Source organism: Hyla sarda, chromosome 6 (assembly GCF_029499605.1).
Source record: "Hyla sarda isolate aHylSar1 chromosome 6, aHylSar1.hap1, whole genome shotgun sequence".
In the NCBI taxonomy this organism is placed as follows: Eukaryota; Metazoa; Chordata; class Amphibia; order Anura; family Hylidae; genus Hyla; species Hyla sarda.
In genome coordinates this window covers 247,880,711-247,905,982 of record NC_079194.1, presented here as the reverse complement: position 1 = coordinate 247,905,982, position 25,272 = coordinate 247,880,711, and the positions used below count along the sequence as shown (strand labels likewise).

Below are 25,272 nucleotides of genomic sequence, written 5' to 3'. Positions count from 1 at the left end.
CTGCTTGGAATTAAAAGCCCCCAAAAGTTACAAAATGGCATTTTTTTTATTTTGCCCCACAAAAATGTTGTTTTGCGTTCCGCCATAGATTTTGTGGTGACGTAAAATTGGTGGCGCAAAAAACAAGCCCTCATATGGGTCTGTAGGTGGAAAATTGTAAACGTTAGGATTTTTAGAAGGGGAGGAGCAAAAGATGAAAGTGCAAAGATGAAAAAATGAAAGAATTACATTTTTTGTATTAAAAGTGGTTAAAATTGTCCTATCCTAACCTCTATAGCTTTTTAAAATGCTCTGTACACAGGGCTAAATGAGGGCTAATTTTTGTGCCGCGGTCTGTTTAAAAAAATAAATAAATTACATTTACACAACTCACCGTATGGGAATATTAACATTATAGTTTTTTTTTTTTTTTAACTAAGAAATATATTGGTACTCAGGTAAAAATGGACATGAACTTCGATAATTATTAAATTGTAATTTATTATATAAATAAAAGTCTGATGAGTCACAGGGCCCTTGTGACCCACACAGGCCTAAAAGTAACAATGTATAAAATATGGAAAGGGACTGAACGCATTTCAGGCAAGAAGACTGTATTGTCACCCCTTACTACCATCACCTATCCTGAATATGGAAGCTTCCTGGCAATCAAAAAACCTGCGGGCTATCTCCATGAAGACGCAATCTATTTCTTTGTTTTCTATATCTGCTGCGATCTCCACTCTGCCAGTGTCTTAACACTGTAGACGCTCGCAGTTCTTGTCGCAAACTCAGCCAGCCGGAGCAGGTCTCTGTAGCAACAGCAGGCAGAGTTGTGCGCAGTGGCAAAGATCAGCCTGACTGACCCTCCAGAATAATAGTGAATCTGCCATTGACCCATGGAGACCCAAAGCCTCATAGAGGCTATTCAAATAGAGACTCCATTTGGGCGAGTGGTACATTTCAGGCTCTCTCAGACAGGAGGACATCACTTGTGCAAATGACATTGCAGATTTCTTACTAACTATGCAGGTGGAATGTTTATCTGAATTGCTAGATATATGGGATACAAGAAATCACTCTTTTTTTCAGGACGAGTTGTTTATGAGAACTATATAATTGTTACTGTTACAACATGTATAAGCAACTAACTGTCCCAGACCAATTGAAACTTAATTTTTATTTAACCTCTTAAGGACCAGACCAATTTTATTTTTGCATTTTCATTTTTTCCTCCTCGCCTTCTAAAAATCATAACTCCTTTATATTTCCATCCACAGATCCATTGAGGGCTTGTTTTTTGCATCACCAATTGCGCAACCAAACAAATATTATTTATGTGGGAAAATTGAAAAGAAAACCGCAATTTAGCAAATTTTGGAAGGTTTTGTTTATAAGCTGTACACTTTCCGGTAAAAATGACATGTTTGCTTTATTCTGTGGGTCAATACCCATGTTATATGCTTTCCTATAATTGTGGTCGTTGCTACATGACTGATATGCGTACAACCCTAATACTAACCTAACAACCAACTGTAACCAATAACCTATCAACCTCAACTAAGCAGTTTGAAGTGTGCCATAACTGCGGCGTAAAGAATATGCCTGGAAAAGAGGGCATACCCTGTGGTAAGTGTGATGAAATGAAAAGAAGGGGGGGTGGGTGGGAGCGAAGAACCCACAGCGTCATTGAAGGGGGGGAGAGCCGTGGGTTTTATGGTCATCCCGCTCCTCCCACAATTTCAGGCCAGCTGCGCAGGCCTTTCCATTTGTGGTCGTTGCTACATGACTGATATGCGTACAACCCTAATACTAACCTAACAACCAACTGTAACCAATAACCTATCAACCTCAACTAAGCAGTTTGAAGTGTGCCATAACTGCGGCGTAAAGAATATGCCTGGAAAAGAGGGCAAAACCCGGATTTAAACAAACATTTGTTTATTGCAGATTACAACACAAGAGACTGGAATGCGCTAGCCATTTCTTTGCGAGGGTTAGGGAAATACTGCATGTAGCATCCGCATTTCCAACATCCTAATTTCATGATTACGTGGGTTGGGACCCCGTGCTTAGAATTGGCTGTAGCTGCGCCAATACGGAAGGAGTGACCGGATAATGAAGTCGGGACTCCTCCCAGCGACCTGACCGAAATGCGTAAATGTTTGATGAATTGAGAAGTAGTTAGCGGGTTGGATCTGAAATGGAGTAAAGGGTCGTCAGCTGATAGGTTAACACAGGCATTCAACAATTCACGGAGGACTGTGACAGGACACCATTTGTGCACGGTGGGGAAAACCGGACAATCACAGTTTGACCCGAAGACGAGGTCTTGGTCTGACTGAGGGACAGCTGGAAATGATCAGAGACATGTGACAGCTGACTGACCTTAGGAAAGGGCGCGTTAATGGTCCGAGTAGTACACTCACCCGGTCTGAGAAACCCATAACAGGCAAGGTACATGGCCGCTTTTAATGTGAGGCTATCACGAATACCCAATGGTGTGGAGTCTAACAAGTCGGACAACTGCCTGAACATGTTGCCTGAGATTGGTTGTCTGACTGGGCTGCGAGGGACTTCCTTCTCAAGGATGCCCTTCAGAGCGGACTTCACCAGGCGAGAAGAGAGTATAGAGTAACTACGGGTATTGGTCAAGGATAAATGGTGTTGGATACCGGCTAGATAACTCTTAATAGTATTGTGGGATAAATGCAGTGTGGTATGGCAAAACCCGACATATGCTAATAGGAAGGGAACTGAAATCTTGTCGCCCTCGGCGTGCTTGGATCTGGATTTGGAAAATGAGTTCCACGCCGTACCATAAATTTTTCGCGTATTTGCGGACAAGGCATCTGCTGCAATATTCTGGACTCCTTCAACGTGAGCACATGTGAAAGTAAATGTATGTAGTAGGGACAGCCAAACTAACCGTCTAGCCAAGCTCATTTATCTATAACATAGCTGACCGTCTAACACCAGGACAGAGAGAGAGTATCCGAAGACGTGACGGATGAGAATTGTATACGTGACTGGACCTAGACAAGTATGTGCCCGGTGACAAGTGCGAAACGTTATACAAGTACCTTAACAACCTAGAACACCCTGAAGAGCATCTTTAGGAACGAGACTACACAGAGAAAGGAATGCACAGACAACGCAAGCAATCACAACCTGAAAACGTGTCAGGTTCATGAGGTGATTACTTGGACAACAATAAACAACTCTTTAAACCAGGACAGAGGGAAAGTATCCGAAGACGTGTCGGACGAGAATCGTATGCGTAACCGGGCCTAGACGAGTATGCGCCCGGTGACAAGTGCGAAACGCTATACGAGTACCATATCAACCTAGAACACCATGAAGTACATTTTTGGACATGACTACACAGAGAAAGGAGCGCATCGACAACGCAAGCAATCACAACCTGAAAGCGTGTCAGGTTCATGAGGTGATTACTTGGACAACAATAATCAACTCTTTAAACCAGGACAGAGGGAAAGTATCCGAAGACGTGTTGGACGAGAATCGTATGCGTAACCGGGCCTAGACGAGTATGCGCCCGGTGACAAGTGCGAAACGTTATACGAGTATCATATCAACCTAGAACACCATGAAGTACATTTTTGGGACATGACTACACAGAGAAAGGAGCGCATCGACAACGCAAGCAATCACAACCTGAAAGCGTGTCAAGTTCATGAGGTGATTACTTGGAGAACAATGTACGACACTTTAAACCAGAACAGAGGGAAAGTATCCGAAGACGTGTCGGACGAGAATCGTATGCGTAACCGGGTCTAAACGAGTATGCGCCCGGTGACAAGTGCGAAACGTTATACGAGTACCATATAAACCTAGAACACCATGAAGTACATTTTTGGGACATAACTACACAGAGAAAGGAGCGCATCGACAACGCAAGCAATCACAACCTGAAAGCGTGTCAGGTTCATGAGGTGATTACTTGGAGAACAATGTACGACACTTTAAACCAGAACAGAGGGAAAGTATCCGAAGACGTTTCGGACGAGAATCGTATGCGTAACCGGGTCTAGACGAGTATGCGCCCGGTGACAAGTGCAAAACGTTATACGAGTACCATATCAACCTAGAACACCATGGAGTACATTTTTGGGACATGACTACACAGAGAAAGGAGCGCATCGACAACGCAAGCAATCACAACCTGAAAGCGTGTCAGGTTCATGAGGTGATTACTTGGACAACAATAAATAACTCTTTAAACCAGGAGAGAGGGAAAGTATCCGAAGACGTGTCGGATGAGAATTATATGCGTAACTGAGTCTAGATAAGTGTGTGCCCAGTGGTAAGTGCGAAAGTTTATACAAGTACCATGACAACCCAAAACATTGTGAATTCCGTTTTTTGAGAACGTGACTATATCGTAAAAGAGGTGCACCGACGGCACAAGTAAATACAACCTGAAGACGTGTCAGGTTCATGAGGTGATTACTTGGATAATAAAACAAATCTTATCACCTATGTGTGGCGTTATTGCTGTTCTGAAGGCGTGTCAGTAACAACCGTGCAACGTACTCCCTGCAGGCGTAGCAGGCATGATGGGTATACATCACCTATGTGTGACGTGTCAGTCATAACAATTATGCGACGTACCCTTTCTGTAACATGACAGGCTTAACAGGTAAATACCACCTATGCGTAATGTCAGTGTCGTTCAGAAGGCATGTCAGTACCAACGATAATGAGACATACCCCGTCTGCAACGGTTTACTGGGTAAGCCCCGCCTGTGCGTCGTGTAATTGTCGTTCTGAATATGTGTCAGCAGCGACAACTGCTATGTATCACCCTGCCTATATAAAGATGCGTGCAGAACGACTACGTGTGAAACTGTCGTGAACCGCTATGCATGGCTATACCACCAACTTGATGAACCTATACTCGGGCCAACCATATACGCGTATAGACCACCAGTGAACGCCTGAAGCTAACCACGACCTGATGGCAGAGAATATGCCGGCAAGTAGTAACTATTATGACCACATACCTGCGTACAGGGCCACACCCCATGTGCTGTATGAGCATGTGCGCTAAACAAAACTGCGGGCGTACGAACTTCACAAATAGCGCAAGTGCATGTACAGAACACATGCCACGAGTGCACACGCAGCCTGATTCCCTCGTGCACCCGAGTAATATAACCCTACAAACACGCGTGATACAGGTCCTGCGAGCGGGTGTGCAGCACAAACCTTATGAGTGCATATTCAGTAGTAATCCTACGAGCGTGGGCCATGTAATACTATAAACGTGCGTACAGTGTGACTCGTATGAGCGTGTACAAAGTATGAATCCTATGAGTGTGTACAACATGACTCCTACAAGAGTGTGTGTAGTATGATCCCTGCAAGCGAGTACCAGCGTGTATACCACGTAAACCTACGAGCAAGTGTACAGTATGGATGCTACATTGGTATGCACCGCATGAACTTTATGAATTATGCGAGCAAGTGAACCGTATAAATGCTACCGGCGAATGTGCTGGATAATCCTAACGCGTGTAAGTAAGAATCCAACAAGCGTGTGTACAGGATATCCTGCCAGTGTGTACTGTGTACGGCATGAATCTTATAAGTGTGTACGCAGCATAATGCTACAAGTATGTACAAGCGTGTGTATAGAGTAAATGCTACAAGCATGCACCCCACAAATATGCTCAAGCGTGAGTGCAGTATGAATGCTACAAGCAAGCGTACAGCATGAACCCTAAGGGTGAATGTACAATATAATCCTACAAGCGAGTGCACAGTATGAAACCTGTAGGCAAGTAAACGGCATAAACTCTACAATAGTGTTGCTCGCGAATATTCGCAATTCGAATATTATTCGCGAATATCGCATATTCGCGAATTCGCGAATTTCGCGAATATAGCGCTATATATTCGTAATTACGAATATTCGTTATTTTTTTTATTTTTTTTCTTCACAGTACACATCACAGTGATCACCCCTCTCTACTTCCAGCTTGTGTGGTGTAAAGAAGGCTGTAATACTACTGTGTGAGACTGGCGTGCGAAAATTCGCATATGCGAAAATTAGCATATGCTAATTTTCGCATATGCGAATTCTCACATATGTTAATTTCGCATACGCGTATTTTCGCATACGCGAAAATAAAACGAGAATATAACGAATATGCGAATATTCGCGAATATATGACGAATATTCGTCCATATATTCGCGAATATTCGCGAATTCGAATATGGCCTATGCCGCTCAACACTACTCTACAAGTGTGTACTGTATGAATCTTACAAGCGTGTTGTGCAGTATAAACCTTACAAAGGGGGTGTACAGTATGACCCTAAAAGCGTGTGTACGGTATAAAACTACAAGCGCGTAGAGAACGAACGAACCCTATAAGCGTGTGGCGTATAAATGTTACCGGCATGAATCCTACCAACGTGCATGGGTACCAGGATGTGTACAGCATGAACCCTACGGCATGATTCCTATAATTGAGAATCGTAGCTCCACAACAGCTGGAGGCACACCGCCCGGAAACACAGAAGTATAAATATAAAATAAATGAAAAGAAAACTGTGAGGAAGTTAGTTAAGAGACAAAGGTTGGAAGTGAGCGCAGCTGTTGGTGTAGCGTGCCTTAGACTGACCAGATTGGCAGCTGTGGGGGTGAAGCATAAGGCCACAGGGTGGGGCGGAGCGGTGAGTCCGATTGAGTGTAAAGGTGTGCGAGTCTCAGTATACCGGAGACACATATAGATCCTCCCCGCAGCACAGAACTACAAAATGTGATAATGATATATATGTGCAGGAGGCTGTTCACATAGTGCGGAAATGATAAAATATGCAGGAGACTGTTTACATACTGCGGAAATGATAAAATATGCAGGAGACTGTTCACATAGTGCGGTAATGATATACATGTGCAAGAAGCCTATCACGTAGTGCGGTAATGATATGCATGTGCAGGAGACTGTTCACATAGTGCGGTAATGATATGCATGTGCAAGAAGCCTATCACGTAGTGCGGTAATGATATGCATGAGCAAGAAGCCTATCACATAGTGCGGTAATGATATACATGTGCAAGAAGCCTATCACGTAGTGCGGTAATGATATGCATGTGCAAGAAGCCTATCACATAGTGCGGTAATGATATGCATGTGCAGGAGACTGTTCACATAGTGCGGTAATGATATGCATGTGCAAGAAGCCTATCACATAGTGCGGTAATGATATGCATGTGCAGGAGACTGTTCACACAGTGCAGCAATCAAATACATGTGCAAGAGGCCTAACACATAATGCGGTAATGATATGCATGTGCAGGAGACTGTTCACACAGTGCGGTAATGATATGCATGTGCAGGAGACTGTTCACACAATGCAGTAATCATATACATGCGCAGCAAGCCGTTCACATGGCGCGGTAATGATATGCACGTGCAGGAGGCTGTTCACATAACAAAGTAATCGTATACATGCGCAGCAAGCCGTTCACATAGTGCGGTAATGATATGCACGTGCAGGAGGCTGTTCACATAACAAAGTAATCGTATACATGCGCAGCAAGCCGTTCACATAGTGCGGTAATGACATGCACGTGCAGGAGGCTGATCACATAATAAAGCAAGCCATAAGTAAACACATACATGCGCAGCAAGCCGTTCACCTAGTGCGGTAATGATATGCTCGTGCAGGAGGCTGTTCGCATAACAAAGTAACCATATACATGCACAGCAAGCCGTAAGTAATCATATACAGCCAAAAACCGTATAAATGCTACCGGCGAATGCCGAATGCCGATATGTAATACGATAACCTGGGGCCGGGCTGACCAAGGGTTTCCCTGAACTCCGGCTCACCTCCGGAGTCCGGGAACCGCCAGCGTTACCCCCGGTCAGCCACGGCCACTTACCACCACCATGCCGGCTGAAGCGACCTTCCAGTCAGCTGACCCGTGCAGTCAGCTGACCGGTGGGAACGTGACTCCACCTCCTGCCGACATCACGTGACAAACCCTCAAGCGAAGAACCCACAGCGTCATTGAAGGGGGGGAGAGCCGTGGGTTTTATGGTCATCCCGCTCCTCCCACAATTACAGGCCAGCTGCGCAGGCCTTTCCATTTGTACCGCTTAAAAAAAATCTCAAACCATTTTAACAAAATTAGTATGTTTGAAATTGCCCCATTTTGACCACCTATAACTTTCAAATTTTTCCGTATATGGGGCGGTATGAGGGCTCAGTTTTTGCGCCATGATCTGTAGTTTTTATCAGTACCATTTTGCTTCGGTTTTACTTTAAATTTTTTATACATTTTTTGGGAATGAAATGTGACAAAAAAGCAGAAATTTTGGACATTTAAATTATTTTTTACGTTTACGACATTCACCTTACAGGATAATAAACAATGTATTTTAATAGTTCCGACTTTTACGCACGCGGCAATACCAAATGTGTGCATTATTTTTTTTAACGCTTTTTGGGGGGTAAAATGGGAAAAACGGACATTTACTTTTTTATTGGGGGAGGGGATTTTTCATTTTTAAATTTTTTTTTTTTTTACACTTTAACCCCTTAAGGACTTCAATTTTCCACCTAAAAATCCATATTATGGCTTATTTTTTGCGTCGCCAATTCTACTTTGCAGTGACATTAGTCATTTTACCCAAAAATGCACGGCGAAACGGAAAAAAAAATCATTGTGCGACAAAATCGAAGAAAAAACGCCATTTTGTAACTTTTGGGGGCTTCCGTTTCTACGCAGTGCATATTTCGGTAAAAATTACACCTTATCATTATTCTGTAGGTCCATACGGTTAAAATGATACCCTACTTATAAAGGTTTGATTTTTCGGAATTCTGGAAAAAATCATAACTACATGCAGGAAAATCTATACGTGTCACGATGCCGGCTGGCAGGAGGTGGATCCTCTGTGCCAGAGAGGGATAGCGAGGACCGTGCTAGTGGACCGGTTCTAAGACACTACTGGTTTTCACCAGAGCCCGCCGCAAAGCGGGATGGTCTTGCTGCGGCGGTAGTGACCAGGTCGTTTCCACTAGCAACGGCTCACCTCTCTGGCTGCTGAAGATAGGCGAGGTACAAGGGAGTAGGCAGAAGCAAAGTCGGACGTAGCAGAAGGTCGGGGGCAGGCGGCAAGGTTCGTAGTCAGGGGAGATAGCAGAAGTTCTGGTACACAGGGTTTAAACACACAAAACGCTTTCTCTAGGCACAAGGGCAACAAGATCCGGCAAGGAAGTGCAAGGGAGGAGGTTAGATATAGTCAGGGACCAGGTGGGAGCCAATTAAGCTAATTGGGCCAGGCACCAATCATTGGTGCACTGGCCCTTTAAGTCTCAGGGAGCTGGCGCGCGCGCGCCCTAGAGAGCGGAGCCGCGCGCGCCAGCACATGACAGCAGGGGACGGGAACGGGTAAGTGACCTGGGATGCGATTCGCGAGCGGGCGCGTCCCGCTGTGCGAATCGCATCCCCAACGGCCATGACAGAGCAGCGCTCCCGGTCAGCGGGACTGACCGGGGAGCTGCAGGGAGAAAGACGCCGTGAGCGCTCCGGGGAGGAGCGGGGACCCGGAGCGCTAGGCGTAACAGTACCCCCCCCCTTAGGTCTCCCCTTCTCTTTATCGGGTAACTGCCTCCCCTGGGATGAGGACACCGGGAAAGGATGGAGGGATTCCTCAACGGCAGGCAGAACCGCAGGAGTAGGAATGGGGAGAGAGGGCAGAGGGCGAGACCTGGCACGGGGCAGTGTGACACCAGGACGAGGGCCATGAGGGGACACAGAAGCTTGCCTGATGGAACTGGGAGGGGGGGAGGGGCATTTCCTGTGGCAGGCAGAGTCCTTAATGACCTTAGGGGGACCGGATACAGGAGGAACCACAGGGTCACGGCAGGGAGTACTGGGAACCGGTTGAAGGCAGTCCTTGGAACAAGAGGGACCCCAACTCTTGATCTCCCCAGTGGACCAATCCAGGGTTGGGGAATGGTGTTGAAGCCAGGGTAGTCCAAGGAGAACTTCAGAAGAGCAATTAGGAAGGACAAAAAATATAATCTCCTCGTGATGAGGTCCGATGCACATTAGGAGGGGCTCCGTGCGGTAACGCACGGTGCAATCCAACCTGGCTCCGTTGACCGCGGAAATGTGGAGTGGCTTGACAAGACGGGTCACCGGAATGCGGAATTTATTCACAAAGGACTCCCGAATAAAATTCCCAGAAGCTCCAGAGTCCAGGCAGGCCACGGCTGAGAGGGGAGAGCTGGCTGAAGTGGAAATCCGAACAGGTACCGTGAGACGTGGAGAAGCCGACTTGGCATCAAGAGACGCCACACCCACGAGAGCTGAGTGCGAGCGTGCGTTTCCCAGACGTGGAGGACGGATTGGGCAATCCACCAAAAAATGTTCAGTACTGGCACAGTACAGACAAAGATTCTCTTCCTTACGGCGATTCCTCTCTTCCAGGGTCAGGCGAGACCGATCCACTTGCATGGCCTCCTCGGCGGGAGGCCTAGGCGCAGATTGCAGTGGAGACTGTGGGAGAGGTGTCCAGAGATCTAAGTCTTTTTCCTGGCGGAGCTCTTGATGCCTCTCAGAAAAACGCATGTCAATGCGAGTGGCTAGATGAATGAGTTCATGCAGGTTAGCAGGAGTCTCTCGTGCGGCCAGAACATCTTTAATGTTGCTGGATAGGCCTTTTTTAAAGGTCGCGCAGAGAGCCTCATTATTCCAGGATAGTTCAGAAGCAAGAGTACGGAATTGTATGGCGTACTCGCCAACGGAGGAATTACCCTGGACCAGGTTCAGCAGGGCAGTCTCAGCAGAAGAGGCTCGGGCAGGTTCCTCAAAGACACTTCGAATTTCCGAGAAGAAGGAGTGTACAGAGGCAGTGACGGGGTCATCGCGGTCCCAGAGCGGTGTGGCCCATGACAGGGCTTTTCCAGACAGAAGGCTGACTACGAAAGCCACCTTAGACCTTTCAGTAGGAAACTGATCCGACATCATCTCTAAGTGCAAGGAACATTGCGAAAGAAAGCCACGGCAAAACTTAGAGTCCCCATTAAATTTGTCCGGCAAGGACAGGCGGAGGCTAGGAGCGGCCACTCGCCGCGGAAGGGGTGCTGGAGCTGGCGGAGGAGATGGTTGTTGCTGCTGTAGCTGCGACTGTACTTGCTGTAGTTGTGACTGGAGTTGCTGTGTCATGGTGGTCAAGTACGACAGCTGGTGATCTTGTTGCGCTATCTGTTGCGACTGCTGGGCGATCTGACGAGCTTGCTGGGCGACCAGCGTAGGGAGGTCAGCGACAACTGGCAGAGGAACTTCAGCGGGATCCATGGCCGGATCTACTGTCACGATGCCGGCTGGCAGGAGGTGGATCCTCTGTGCCAGAGAGGGATAGCGAGGACCGTGCTAGTGGACCGGTTCTAAGACACTACTGGTTTTCACCAGAGCCCGCCGCAAAGCGGGATGGTCTTGCTGCGGCGGTAGTGACCAGGTCGTTTCCACTAGCAACGGCTCACCTCTCTGGCTGCTGAAGATAGGCGAGGTACAAGGGAGTAGGCAGAAGCAAAGTCGGACGTAGCAGAAGGTCGGGGGCAGGCGGCAAGGTTCGTAGTCAGGGGAGATAGCAGAAGTTCTGGTACACAGGGTTTAAACACACAAAACGCTTTCTCTAGGCACAAGGGCAACAAGATCCGGCAAGGAAGTGCAAGGGAGGAGGTTAGATATAGTCAGGGACCAGGTGGGAGCCAATTAAGCTAATTGGGCCAGGCACCAATCATTGGTGCACTGGCCCTTTAAGTCTCAGGGAGCTGGCGCGCGCGCGCCCTAGAGAGCGGAGCCGCGCGCGCCAGCACATGACAGCAGGGGACGGGAACGGGTAAGTGACCTGGGATGCGATTCGCGAGCGGGCGCGTCCCGCTGTGCGAATCGCATCCCCAACGGCCATGACAGAGCAGCGCTCCCGGTCAGCGGGACTGACCGGGGAGCTGCAGGGAGAAAGACGCCGTGAGCGCTCCGGGGAGGAGCGGGGACCCGGAGCGCTAGGCGTAACAATACGTTTAAAAATGGAATCTTCTGACCCCTATAACTTTTTTATTTTTCCACGTACAGAGCGGTTTGAGGACTCATTTTTTGCGCCATGATCTGAAGTTTTTATCGGTATGATTTTTGTTTTGATCGGACTTTTTGATCACTTTATATTCATTTTTTAATGGTATAAAAAGTGACCAAAATTAGCTTTTTTGGACTTTGGAATTTTTTTGCGCGTACGCCATTGACCGTGCGGTTTAATTAATGATATATTTTTATAGTTCGGACATTTACGCATGCGGCGATACCACATATGTTTATTTATTTTTTTTTACACTGTTTTATTTTTTTTATGGGAAAAGGGGGGTGATTCAAACTTTTAATAGGGAAGGGGTTAAATGACCTTTATTAACACTTTTTTTAATTTTCTTTTTTACAGTGTTATAGGTCCCATAGGGACCTATAACACTGCGCACACTGATCTTCTACACAGATCACAGGTGTCTATTAACACGCCTGTGATCAGTGTTATCGGCGCTTGACTTCTCCTGCCTGGATCTCAGGCACGGAGCAGTCATTCGCTGATCGGACACCGAGGAGGCAGGTAAGGGCCCTCCCGGTGTCCTGCAAGCTGTTCGGGACGCTGCGATTTCACCGCGGCGGTCCCGAACAGCCCGACTGAGCAGCCGGGTCACTTTCACTTTAGAAGCGGCGGTCAGCTTTGACCGCCGCTTCTAAAGGGTTAATACCGCACATCGCCGCGATTGGCGATGTGTGGTATTAGCCGCGGGTCAAGGCCGTTGATGAGCGCCGGGACCGACGTGATATGATGCGGGATCGCGGCGCGATCGTAAATATACGTCCTGCGTCGTTAAGGGGTTAATAGTCCCAATAGGGGACTATTCTTAGCAATCATTTGATTGCTAATACTGTTCAGTGCTATGTAAAGGACATAGCACTGATCAGTATTATCGGTGATCTTCTGCTCTGGTCTGCTCAGACCAGAGCAGAAGACCCCGGGAGACAGCCGGAGCCAAGTGAGGGGACCTCCGGCTGCCATGCTGGATTATCGGATCCCCGCGGCAGCGCTGCGGGCGATCCGATCATTCATTCAAAGTACCGCACTTCCACAGATGCCATGATCTGTACTGATCACGGCATCTGAGGGGTTAATGGTGGACATCCGCGTGATCACTTTCCTTTATATATTTAATTGCAGTTGGTTGAATAATCTTTATTGAATTCCATATCCATTTTTACCTGTGTCAATATAATATTTATTTTACTATATTTTTGACACATTTACACACACGCTTATACCAGATATGTTTGGCAATTGTTTTTTTGTAAAATGGGAAATTAGGGAGGGAGGGACTAATTAAAATGATTTGAAATTTTTTTTTATTCCCTATAGGGACTATTAATAGCAATTAATTGATTGCTAATGCTGCATAGGCTCATCGGACTTCCCCGTGGTCGTGCTGCAGGTGCTCCAATGAGCCTTTGTTAGCCCCCGCTATGCCCCAGATGCCATGATCAGTGTTGATCACGGCATCTACAGGGTTAATGGTGGGCATCAGCATTATCACTAATGTGTGCGGGCATCAGCATAGCAGCTGGGACCCACTGTGCCTTAAGCGATCGCAGCTTCTGTGCTCACTTCATGTACAGGATATAAATGTACATTCTAGTGAAGTAGCAGGATGTATATTTACATCCATTGTCCTTAACTGGTTAACTAGTAAGGACATGTATGGCGCGGGCTCATACCGGCCGGTCCTCAGCTGATTCTTGTAACTGATGGCTGGCGTTAATAGCCGACATGCGGAGATCAGCTATTAACCCTTTAGTTCGTCATTGTCAAAGCTGACAGCGGCATCAAAGGAACCCTGTAAACACTCCCTGGTGGTCCAGTGGGGTGGATGGCCCCCTCTGCAGCGCGATCGCAGGGGGGGGGGGGGGGACATGCGATTCACTCCTGAGGTAGCTGGAGGGCTTAGCTCTCCTTTCTTCCTGGTCCCGGCTCTCACATTGATAAAGCCTGGCAGGACCCGGCTTTATCAATGGAGCACAGATCACACAGATGAATGTGGTTCTATGGAACCACACTGATCTGTATGAGGAATTTAATGATTACTCCTAAAAGTCCCCTTAGGGGACCAATAAAGTGTAAAAAAAAATGTAATAAAAGTTTTAAAAAACACACATTAGCCTCTTCCTTATTAAAAGCTTAAAACACCCCCCTTTTCCAAAATCCCATATAAAAAATATAAAAACATAATAAAAATAATCATATGTGTTATTGCCTTGTGCAAAAATGTCCGAACTATAAAAATATAACGTTAATAAAACCGCACGATCAATGACGTATACGTAAAAAAAATTAATAAAGTCCAAAATTTGGTATTTTTGGTCACTTTGTATACTCTAAAAAAAAATGTATAAAAACTGATCAAAAAGTCCCATCAAAACAAAAATGGTACAGATAAAAACTTTAGGTCATGGCGCAAAAAATGAGCCCTCATACCGCCCCGTATATGGGAAAAAAAAGTTATAGGGGCCAGAAGAGTACATTTTAAACCTACTAATTTTTGTGCATAAAGTTATAATTTTTTAACAGAAGTACAACAAAATCAAACCTACCGTATATAAGTTGGGTATCATTTTAATCATATGGACTTACAGAATAAAGATAACAAGTCATTTTTACCAAAAAGTGTGCTACGTAGAAGCGAAAGCCCCCAAAGGTTACAGAATGCCATTTTTTTTTATTCAATTTAGCCCCACAAATATATTTTTTCTGGTTTCGCAGTAGATTTTGTGGGAAATGTATTGATGTCATTACAAAATAAAATTGTTGGCGCAAAAAACAAGCCCTCATATGAGTCTGTAGGTGGAAAATGTAAAGCATTATGATTTTTAGAAGGTAAGGAGGAAAAAACTAAAGTGCAAAAATGAAAAGAACCTGTGGTCCTTAAGGGGTTAAAGAATTAATCTTTATTTTTTCCTACTGTGGAATGTGGCATCAATATGAGGAGACCATATAGTGGCTGAATGACACAGCTTGGAGGTGTTGGCAACATGAGGAGACCATACAGTGGCTAAATGACACAGCGTGGAGGTGTTGGCAGCATGAGGAGACCATATAGTTGCTGAATGACAAGGCTTGGATATGGCTGAAGCATGAGGAGACCATATAGTGGCTGAATGACACAGCATGGAGGTGTTGGCAGCATGAGGAGACCATATAGTGGCTGAATGACACAGCGTGGATGTGGCTGAAGCATGAGGAGACCATATAGTTGCTGAATGACACAGCCTGGAGTTGGCTGAAGCATTAGGAGACCATGTAGTGTCTGAATGGCAGAGCCTGGAGGTAGCTGAAGCATGAAGAGACCATATAGTGTCTGAGTGGCACAGCCTGGAGTTGGCTGAAGCATGAGGATACCATATAGTGTTTGAATGGCGCAGCCTGGAGTTGGCTGAAGCATGAAGATACCATATAGTGGCTGAATGACACAGCCTGGAGTTGGCTGAAGCATGAGGAGACCATATAGTTGCTGAATGAGACAGCTTGGAGGTGGCATCAGGAGTCCTGAAAGTGATCTTAATTCAAGGAATTTCTAAAACTGGGGACCAGAACCTCAATTATGTTTTGCAGTATCTATGGCAGCACAATGAGAGAGCCTGGAGGTGGTAGCATCTGCATGAGGAGACCAGAGAGCAGCACCATTATAGAGCCTGGAGGTGGCGGCATCAGCATGAGGAGAGCATATGGTGGCACAATGACAGTGCCTGGAGGTGGTAGCATCAGAATGAGGAGACTATATGGTGGCACAATGACAGAGTATAGAGGCAGTAGCATCAGCATGAGGAGACCATAGAACAGCACAATGAGAGACTAGAGGTGGCAGAATCAGCATGAGGAGACCATATGGTGGCACAATGACAGAGCGTGGAGGTGGTAGAATTAGCATGAGGAGACCCTAGAGCAGCAGAATGAGAGAGCCTGGAGGTGGCAGCATCAGCATGAGGAGATCATATGGAGGCACAATGACAGAGCCTAGAGTTGGTAGCATTAGCATGAAGAGATCATAGAGCAGCACAATGAAGAGCCTGGAGGTGGCAGCAGCAGCATGAGGGCCATGCCAACTGAGGGTATAGTCTGAGGAACCCACCGTCTGTTGACTGGGGGTGTTGGATGTCACCTGGGATGAAGTGGATGACCGAGTGAACCGATCAATCAAGGCTGCTGGGTTGCTGGTCGCGACACGACTAGTTGACACCAGGAGCTCAGAACTCTCGCTGCGACGCTTGCTGCCACACATCCCTACTCTGCTGCGACCTCTGGCTGCGCCTGATGAATTTAGGCCTCTGCCACTCCTTTGTGCACGTCCTGACACTACTCTACCTGACATTCTTATTGCGTATATAAGGGGAGTACAATATACTTCACTATGCTTAAAACAGTATTTGCCAAGAACAGCAGCAGGTGTGTATTATTGGCTGCCCTTTCACAGTATCTAGGCCCTTGACAGATTAACAAGTACAAAATAGTACAGTACTTAAATGCAGGTATGTGGTATGCACTTATGAGGGCAGAAAAATGTGCTACAGTACACTTAATAAACTTTTTGGAGTAAAAACACCAGCCGGTGCGTACTTTTGCCTGGACTTTCACAGTATCTATGCCCTTGACAGATTAACAGGTACAAAATAGTAAACTAATTAGATTTACGTATGTGGTATACACTTATGAGGGCAGAAAAATGTGCTACAGTACGCTTAAAAAAACATATTTTGCACAACGCCAGCAACACACAACAGTGCTGCAGCCACAAAAAATCTGTATACTAAACACAAAATTGCATTTTGTCAAAGACTATAAGGAATGGACTGCTGGGTATTATACCGTCTACAGACTAGTATAACCAACAGATTTGTTGTGGAACAAAGACACAGAATTGCGCTGAAAAATTATTCCTGCCTCCTCTGCTAAGGTTTATGAAGTTGAGACAGCTTGTTGAAATGTATGAGGCAACACACAGCTATCTGCCCCTCTCTGTAATAGAATGCTGAAGAAAGTGACTGGGAGGTTAATGGCTGCAGTAAAAATCCCTTTTCTGTGAAAAAAAACCCTGCTCTCTGTCCACCAGAACGCTGATGTGACTAGGATGTGAAACACTGCTTGAATTAGCTTTTCTGTGTAACACACACATAGTGATGTCTGTCTCTCTATCTCTATGTGTAATAAATGATATGAAGATTCGTTCATCTCTAGTTAGAACTATACATATAATGTTATCCACATTATATAAAAGTTTTTTGCAAATGACAGGTACACTTTAAAAATAAAATTAAATACTAAGGATCTGAGAGACTTTGACAAGGGCCAAAATATGGCAGCTAGACGACTGGGTCAGAGCATCTCCAAAAGGGAAGCAACATGATCAAGAGTGATAGATAATACCTTATTGATGTGAAGAGGGTAGAGGAAATCTTGTGTTCTGCAATTGTGTTGTGCAGGGATTAGAGGCTCTACAACCCTTAAGTTCTCAAATCAAGATTGGATAGGAATCCACATCAGCTGATTAACCCTGGTGTAAGATAAAATATAGTACTCACTCTTTTGGCTGTCACGTCCCCTCCCATAGACTTGCATTGAAGTGTGATGTCCCAAGGGGGGCGGAGCAGAGACCTCACAATACTCCGTCCACTGTACCGCTCGACATCAGCCACAGAATGATCCTCGCTCTGTGCAGCTGAAAAACAGGGGTGCTGCAGGAGAGATCGTGGGGGGCTCCCAGCGGTGGGATCCCCGTGATCTAACATATTATCCCCTATCCTTTTGATAGGGGATAAGATGTTTAGCACCAGAGTACCCCTTTAAGCTTTTTCATGATAGAAATTTTTTTTGATGGTTAGAACCCATGACCCTGTAGCCAAAGCACCAGTTATATATCATTGGACCACTTTTGGTGCAAATGTACTGTACTACATACCAAAAACATTCCACATGACCTGTCATTTTAAAAATGACGTGACCTAGTCATCTAGCCATCACAATTTGACCCCTGTCAAAGTAACTCAGATCCTAATCCTGCTTCCAAAACATCAACTGTTCACCCACTGCCTACCATATTTTTCGTCCCATAGGGCGCACCGGCGTATAAGACGCACCCAATTTATAGGTGCAAAATCTAAAAAAATAAAGATTTTGAACCCAAAAGTGGTCTTCAACCTGCGGACCTCCAGATGTTGCAAAACTACAACTCCCAGCATGCCCGGACAGCCGCTGGCTGTCCGGGCATGCTGGGAGTTGTAGTTTTGCAACATCTGGAGGTCCGCAGATTGAAGACCACTGCATAGGAGGTAATACTCACGTGTCCCCACCGCTCCGGACCCATCACCGCTGCCCTGGATGTCGCTCCATCGCTGTCGCCGTGTCCCCGTCGCTCCGGAACATCTTTGCTGCCGGCCGGGTATCCTTGCTCTCCATCGCCGCCATCACGTCGTTACGCACGCCAATGCACGTACACGTACGACGTGATGACGAGGAAGGAGAGCACCGGCCATACAGGGGATCCCTGAACGGAGAAGACACCGAGGAGGCAGGTAAGGTCCCTCCCGGTGTCCTGTAAGCACTAACCCGGCTATTCAGTCGGGCTGTTCGAGACCGCCGCGGTGAAATCGCGGCGGTCCCAAACAGCCCGACTGAACAGCCGGGTTAGTCTCACTTTCCCTTCAGACACGGCGGTCAGCTTTGATCGCCGCGTCTGAAGGGTTAATACAGGGCACATCACCGCGATCGGTGATGTCCTGTATTAGCCGCGGGTCCCGGCGGTTGATGGCCGCAGGGACCGCCGCGATAGGGGTGTATTCGCCGTATAAGACGCACCGACTTTCCCCCCCAGTTTTGGGGAAGAAAAAGTGCATCTTATACGGCGAAAAATACAGTAATTTATCCCACCCTTTTTACAAGTACATCTACAAAATTATCATGTCTTTTACTCTACACCCGACATTTATTTATTTTTTAATATTAAATGGTTTGATCTGCAACAACATACCATGTGAATTATAATGGCATACAATTCCTTTTGCTGTGCAAACACTGAAAAGAAATACAAATGTATTATTAAAAAAATACAAAACCGTCACAATAAAAGAAACAATATTACAAGCCTCTTAAGTATTCTGTTTTCTGTAATCAATCAGCACCTTCACTTTAAAGGCGTATTCTAAATTTAAATGACTTATCCTTTATCCACAGGACACTATATAAGTGTCAGATTGCAGATCGTTCAACCACTAGGACCCCCCACGATCCTGAGAATAGGGGATAAGTAGTTTTAATTTGGAATACCCCTATAAGGAACAATTCCACACAATTTACACAATTATTTATATCAATAAAACAATATAGACACTAAAGATGTCTATACAGTTTGGTAGTTTCTTCTTTTTTTATTATGTTTGTTAGAACTACAGGTTCAGCCTCCAGAAACTTCACTGACAGCAAGTCTCTAAAGTGTCTCCTTTTACAAGGTGTGCTATGCTAGTCTTTTCATGAGGTGCACTGCACTGTGTACAAGAGTTGGACTCCCTGCTCCTGTACACTGAGTGACCAAACATATAGTACTGTATCACATAACAATAGCTGTATATGTAATGAATATTGAAATGCAGTAAGTGGTGATGCATACAGCACTATGTGCATCACTGTTTACTGTCCAGCCCGGCAATGTAATGAGCAGCAATGGCTGTATACATTGCAGTGCACATACATCTGTCTAGATAACACCTGCACTATGGAGTACATAGATGTTGCATCACTGCACTAATGTTGGCCGTAGCTACTTTTGTAAAATAAGCACAGAAGTAAGATTCTGTTTCCACTGTATAGAGCGCTAGCAAAATCATGTCTTGAATAATTTGTTCAGTTCTGATAAAACAATGGAAGGTCTTAAGCCTAAAACTTATAAGAACCATAAAGAAAGATGGGAAAGGGGGTCAGGAGTGAAAACTTTTTTATACGTAAAAGGTTTGAGGGAAAGTTTTTTACAAGGAAACTAAACCCAAGAAAAAGAGGACACAATCTAAGATAAGTTGGCACTAAGATCACTAGCAGTGCCAGAAAATAGTATAACAATAGAGTGGTAGATGCTTGTAACCAACTTGCAGCAGATTCCGTTGGAAAATGAATAGTGAGTGAATTTAAATGTGCCTCGGATAAAAAAAAAGATCTTTCCTGAAACTAAAAAGGCTATGCCTATTGTTACTTCAAGGTAATATGCTGGTGCAGAGCGGGATAGAGGGATGTTGTTAACAAATAAGGATACTTTGGGTGTGGGAGGTAATTATGATGGGGGGAAAGACTGCAAGCCCAGCCTCACCCATACTTCATTTCTGAAAGCAAGAAAAGATGAAAAATATTCTTTATCATAGTAGATAGGCAGTTTCACAGTGTGATGTGCCTACCACACTGTCACGATTCGGCTGGCAGGAGGTGGATCCTCTGTGCCAGAGAGGGATTGGCGTGGACCGTGCTAGTGGACCGGTTCTAAGTTGCTACTGGTATTCACCAGAGCCCGCCGCAAAGCGGGATGGTCTTGCAGCGGCGGTAGCAACCAGGTCGTAGCCACTAGCAACGGCTCAACCTCTCTGACTGCTGAAGATAGGCGCGGTACAAGGGAGTAGACAAGAGCAAGGTCGGACGTAGCAGAAGGTCGGGGCAGGCAGCAAGGATCGTAGTCAGGGGCAACGGCAGGAGGTCTGGAACACAGGCTAGGAACACACAAGGAAACGCTTTCACTGGCACAATGGCAACAAGATCCGGCGAGGGAGTGCAGGGGAAGTGAGGTATACATAGGGAGTGCACAGGTGAACACACTAATTAAGCCAACTGCGCCAATCAGTGGCGCAGTGGCCCTTTAAATCGCAGAGACCCGGCGTGCGCGCGCCCTAGGGAGCGGGGCCGCGCGCGCCGGGACAGGACCGACGGAGAGCGAGTCAGGTACGGGAGCCGGGGTGCGCATCGCGAGCGGGCGCCACCCGCATCGCGAATCGCATCCCGGCTGGGGGCGGTATCGCAGCGCACCCGGTCAGCAGATCTGACCGGGGCGCTGCAGTTGCGAGGATGTTGCGAGCGCTCCGGGGAGGAGCGGGGACCCGGAGCGCTCGGCGTAACAGTACCCCCCCCCCTTGGGTCTCCCCCTCTTCTTGGAGCCTGAGAACCTGAGGACCAGACTTTTGTCTAGGATGTTGTCCTCAGGTTCCCAGGATCTCTCTTCAGGACCACAGCCCTCCCAATCAACCCAAATTTTTTTCCCTCTGAACGTCTTGGAGGCCAGTATCTCCTTCACGGAGAAGATGTCAGAAGAACCGGAAACAGGAGTGGGAGAAACAAGTTTGGGAGAGAAACGGTTGATGATGAGTGGTTTAAGGAGAGAGACATGAAAGGCATTGGGAATACGAAGAGAAGGAGGAAGAAGAAGTTTGTAAGAGACAGGATTAATCTGGCACAAGACTTTGAAAGGACCAAGATAGCGTGGTCCCAGTTTGTAACTGGGGACACGAAAGCGGACATATTTAGCGGAGAGCCATACCTTGTCTCCGGGAGCAAAAATGGGGGGAGCTCTTCTTTTCTTATCGGCAAACCTTTTCATGCGAGATGAAGCCTGTAAAAGAGAATTTTGGGTCTCTTTCCATATGGTGGAAAGATCACGAGTCACTTCATCCACAGCGGGCAAACCAGAGGGCAAGGGAGTAGGGAGGGGGGGAAGAGGGTGACGGCCGTACACCACGAAAAATGGGGATTTAGCAGAAGATTCAGAGACTCTGAAGTTGTATGAGAATTCGGCCCATGGTAGAAGATCTGCCCAGTCATCCTGGCGGGAGGAAACAAAATGCCGTAAATAGTCACCCAGGACCTGGTTAATTCTTTCTACTTGCCCATTGGATTGAGGATGATAAGCAGAAGAGAAGTTTAATTTAATCTTGAGTTGTTTACAGAGAGCCCTCCAGAATTTAGACACGAATTGGACGCCTCTATCCGAGACGATCTGCGTGGGCAAACCGTGAAGACGAAAAATGTGTACAAAAAATTGTTTTGCCAACTGAGGCGCTGAAGGAAGACCAGGAAGAGGAATAAAATGTGCCATCTTGGAAAATCGATCAGCGACCACCCAAACAACAGTGTTGCCACGGGATGGGGGTAGGTCTGTAATAAAGTCCATACCAATCAGAGACCAAGGCTGTTCGGGGACAGGCAGAGGATGAAGGAGACCAGCAGGCTTCTGGCGAGGAGTCTTATCCCGGGCACAGACAGTACAGGCCCGCACAAAATCAACAACATCCGTCTCCAGAGTCGGCCACCAATAGAAACGAGAGATGAGTTGCAAGGACTTTTTGATGCCTGCATGGCCTGCGAGGTGGGAGGAGTGACCCCATTTGAGAATCCCGAGACGTTGGCGTGGAGAAACGAAGGTCTTCCCAGGAGGAGTTTGCCTGATGGAGGCTGGAGAAGTGGAGATCAGACAGTCAGGAGGAATGATGTGTTGCGGAGAGACCTCTACTTCCGAGGCATCCGAGGAACGAGAGAGAGCATCGGCCCTAATGTTCTTGTCGGCAGGGCGAAAATGAATTTCAAAGTTAAAACGGGCAAAGAACAACGACCACCTGGCCTGGCGAGGGTTCAGCCGTTGGGCAGACTGGAGATAGGAGAGATTCTTGTGATCGGTGTAAATGATAACTGGAAATTTTGATCCCTCCAGCAGATGCCTCCATTCCTCAAGTGCCAATTTAATGGCCAGAAGTTCTCGATCCCCGATGGAGTAGTTTCTCTCCGCCGGAGAGAAGGTCCTAGAAAAAAAACCACAAGTAACAGCATGCCCGGAAGAATTTTTTTGTAGAAGGACCGCACCAGCTCCCACTGAGGAGGCATCAACCTCCAATAGGAAGGGTTTAGATGGGTCAGGTCTGGAGAGCACGGGAGCAGAAGAAAAGGCAGACTTGAGCGGTTTTAATGCGTCTTCCGCTTGGGGAGACCAGGACTTGGGATTGGCATTCTTCTTGGTTAAAGCCACGATGGGAGCCACAATAGTGGAAAAGTGTGGAATAAATTGTCTGTAATAATTGGCGAACCCCAAAAAACGTTGGATAGCACGGAGTCCGGAGGGGCGTGGCCAATCTAAGACGGCAGAGAGTTTATCCGGGTCCATTTGTAGTCCCTGGCCAGAGACCAAGTATCCTAGGAAAGGAAGAGATTGACATTCAAACAGACATTTCTCCATTTTAGCATAAAGTTGATTGTCTCGAAGTCTCTGAAGAACCATGCGGACATGCTGGCGGTGTTCTTCTAAGTTGGCAGAAAAAATCAGAATATCGTCCAGATACACAACAACACAGGAATATAAGAGATCACGAAAAATTTCATTGACAAAGTCTTGGAAGACGGCAGGGGCGTTGCACAGGCCAAAGGGCATGACCAGATACTCAAAGTGTCCATCTCTGGTGTTAAATGCAGTTTTCCATTCATCCCCCTCCCTGATGCGGATGAGATTATAAGCACCTCTTAAGTCCAGTTTGGTAAAGATGTGGGCACCTTGAAGGCGGTCAAAGAGTTCTGAGATAAGAGGTAGGGGGTAGCGGTTCTTTACCGTGATTTTATTAAGTCCGCGGTAATCAATGCAAGGACGTAGGGAGCCATCTTTTTTGGACACAAAAAAAAATCCAGCTCCGGCAGGAGAGGAGGATTTGCGGATAAACCCCTTTTTTAAATTTTCCTGGATGTATTCAGACATAGCAAGAGTCTCTGGGGCGGACAGAGGATAAATTCTGCCCCGGGGTGGAGTAGTGCCCGGGAGGAGGTCAATAGGACAGTCATAAGGCCTGTGAGGAGGTAAAGTCTCAGCTTGCTTTTTGCAAAACACGTCAGCATAGTCCATATAAGCCTTAGGGAGACCGGTTACAGGGGGAACCACAGGGTCACGGCAGGGAGTGCTGGGAACCGGTTTAAGACAGTCCTTGAAACAAGAAGTACCCCAGCTCTTGATCTCTCCTGTGGACCAATCAAGGGTTGGGGAATGGCGTTGAAGCCACGGTAATCCAAGGAGAATTTCGGAAGTGCAATTGGAGAGGACCAAAACTCAATTTTTTCGTGATGAGGTCCGATGCACATTAGGAGGGGTTCCGTGCGGTAACGCACGGTACAGTCCAATCTTTCATTGTTAACACAATTGATGTAGAGGGGTCTGGCGAGACTGGTCACCGGGATGTTGAACCTGTTGATGAGAGAGGCCAAAATAAAATTTCCTGCAGATCCGGAATCCAAGAAGGCCATAGTAGAGAAGGAGAAGGTAGAGGCAGATATCCGCACAGGCACAGTAAGGCGTGGAGAAGCAGAGTTGACATCAAGAACTGTTTCACCTTTGTGCGGAGTCAGCGTACGTCTTTCCAGGCGGGGAGGACGGATAGGACAATCCTTCAGGAAGTGTTCGGTACCGGCACAGTACAGGCAAAGATTCTCCATGCGGCGTCGTGTCCTCTCTCGAGGTGTCAAGCGAGACCGGTCAACTTGCATAGCCTCCACGGCGGGAGGCACAGGAACGGATTGCAGAGGACCAGAGGAGAGAGGAGCCGGGGAGAAAAAACGCCTCGTGCGAACAAAGTCCATATCCTGGCGGAGCTCCTGACGCCTTTCGGAAAAACGCATGTCAATGCGAGTAGCTAGATGAATAAGTTCATGCAGGTTAGCAGGAATTTCTCGTGCGGCCAGAACATCTTTAATGTTGCTGGATAGGCCTTTTTTAAAGGTCGCGCAGAGGGCCTCATTATTCCAGGATAATTCGGAAGCAAGAGTACGGAATTGGATGGCGTACTCGCCAACGGAAGAATTACCCTGGACCAGGTTCAGCAGGGCAGTCTCAGCAGAAGAGGCTCGGGCAGGTTCCTCAAAGACACTTCGAATTTACGAGAAGAAGGAGTGTACAGAGGCAGTGACGGGGTCATTGCGGTCCCAGAGCGGTGTGGCCCATGACAGAGCTTTCCCAGACAGCAGGCTGACTACGAAAGCCACCTTAGACCTTTCAGTAGGAAACTGGTCCGACATCATCTCCAGGTGCAGGGAACATTGTGAAAGAAAACCACGGCAAAACTTAGAGTCCCCATCAAATTTATCCGGCAAGGATAGTCGTAGGCCGGAAGCGGCCACTCGCTGCGGAGGAGGTGCAGGAGCTGGCGGAGGA

At 46.8% G+C, this 25,272-nt stretch overlaps 1 protein-coding gene across 1 annotated transcript in view; it reads right to left on the bottom strand.

Annotated features, from left to right (window-relative positions):
* The window catches only part of LOC130276902 (mucin-2-like), a 379,260-nt gene that overhangs the window by 216,740 nt on the left and 137,248 nt on the right, over positions 1-25,272 (bottom strand). The window contains exon 13 of the mRNA XM_056526896.1: positions 19,096-19,139. Within this exon, the coding sequence (XP_056382871.1) occupies positions 19,096-19,139 (44 nt within the window). The remainder of the gene's footprint in view (positions 1-19,095; positions 19,140-25,272) is intronic.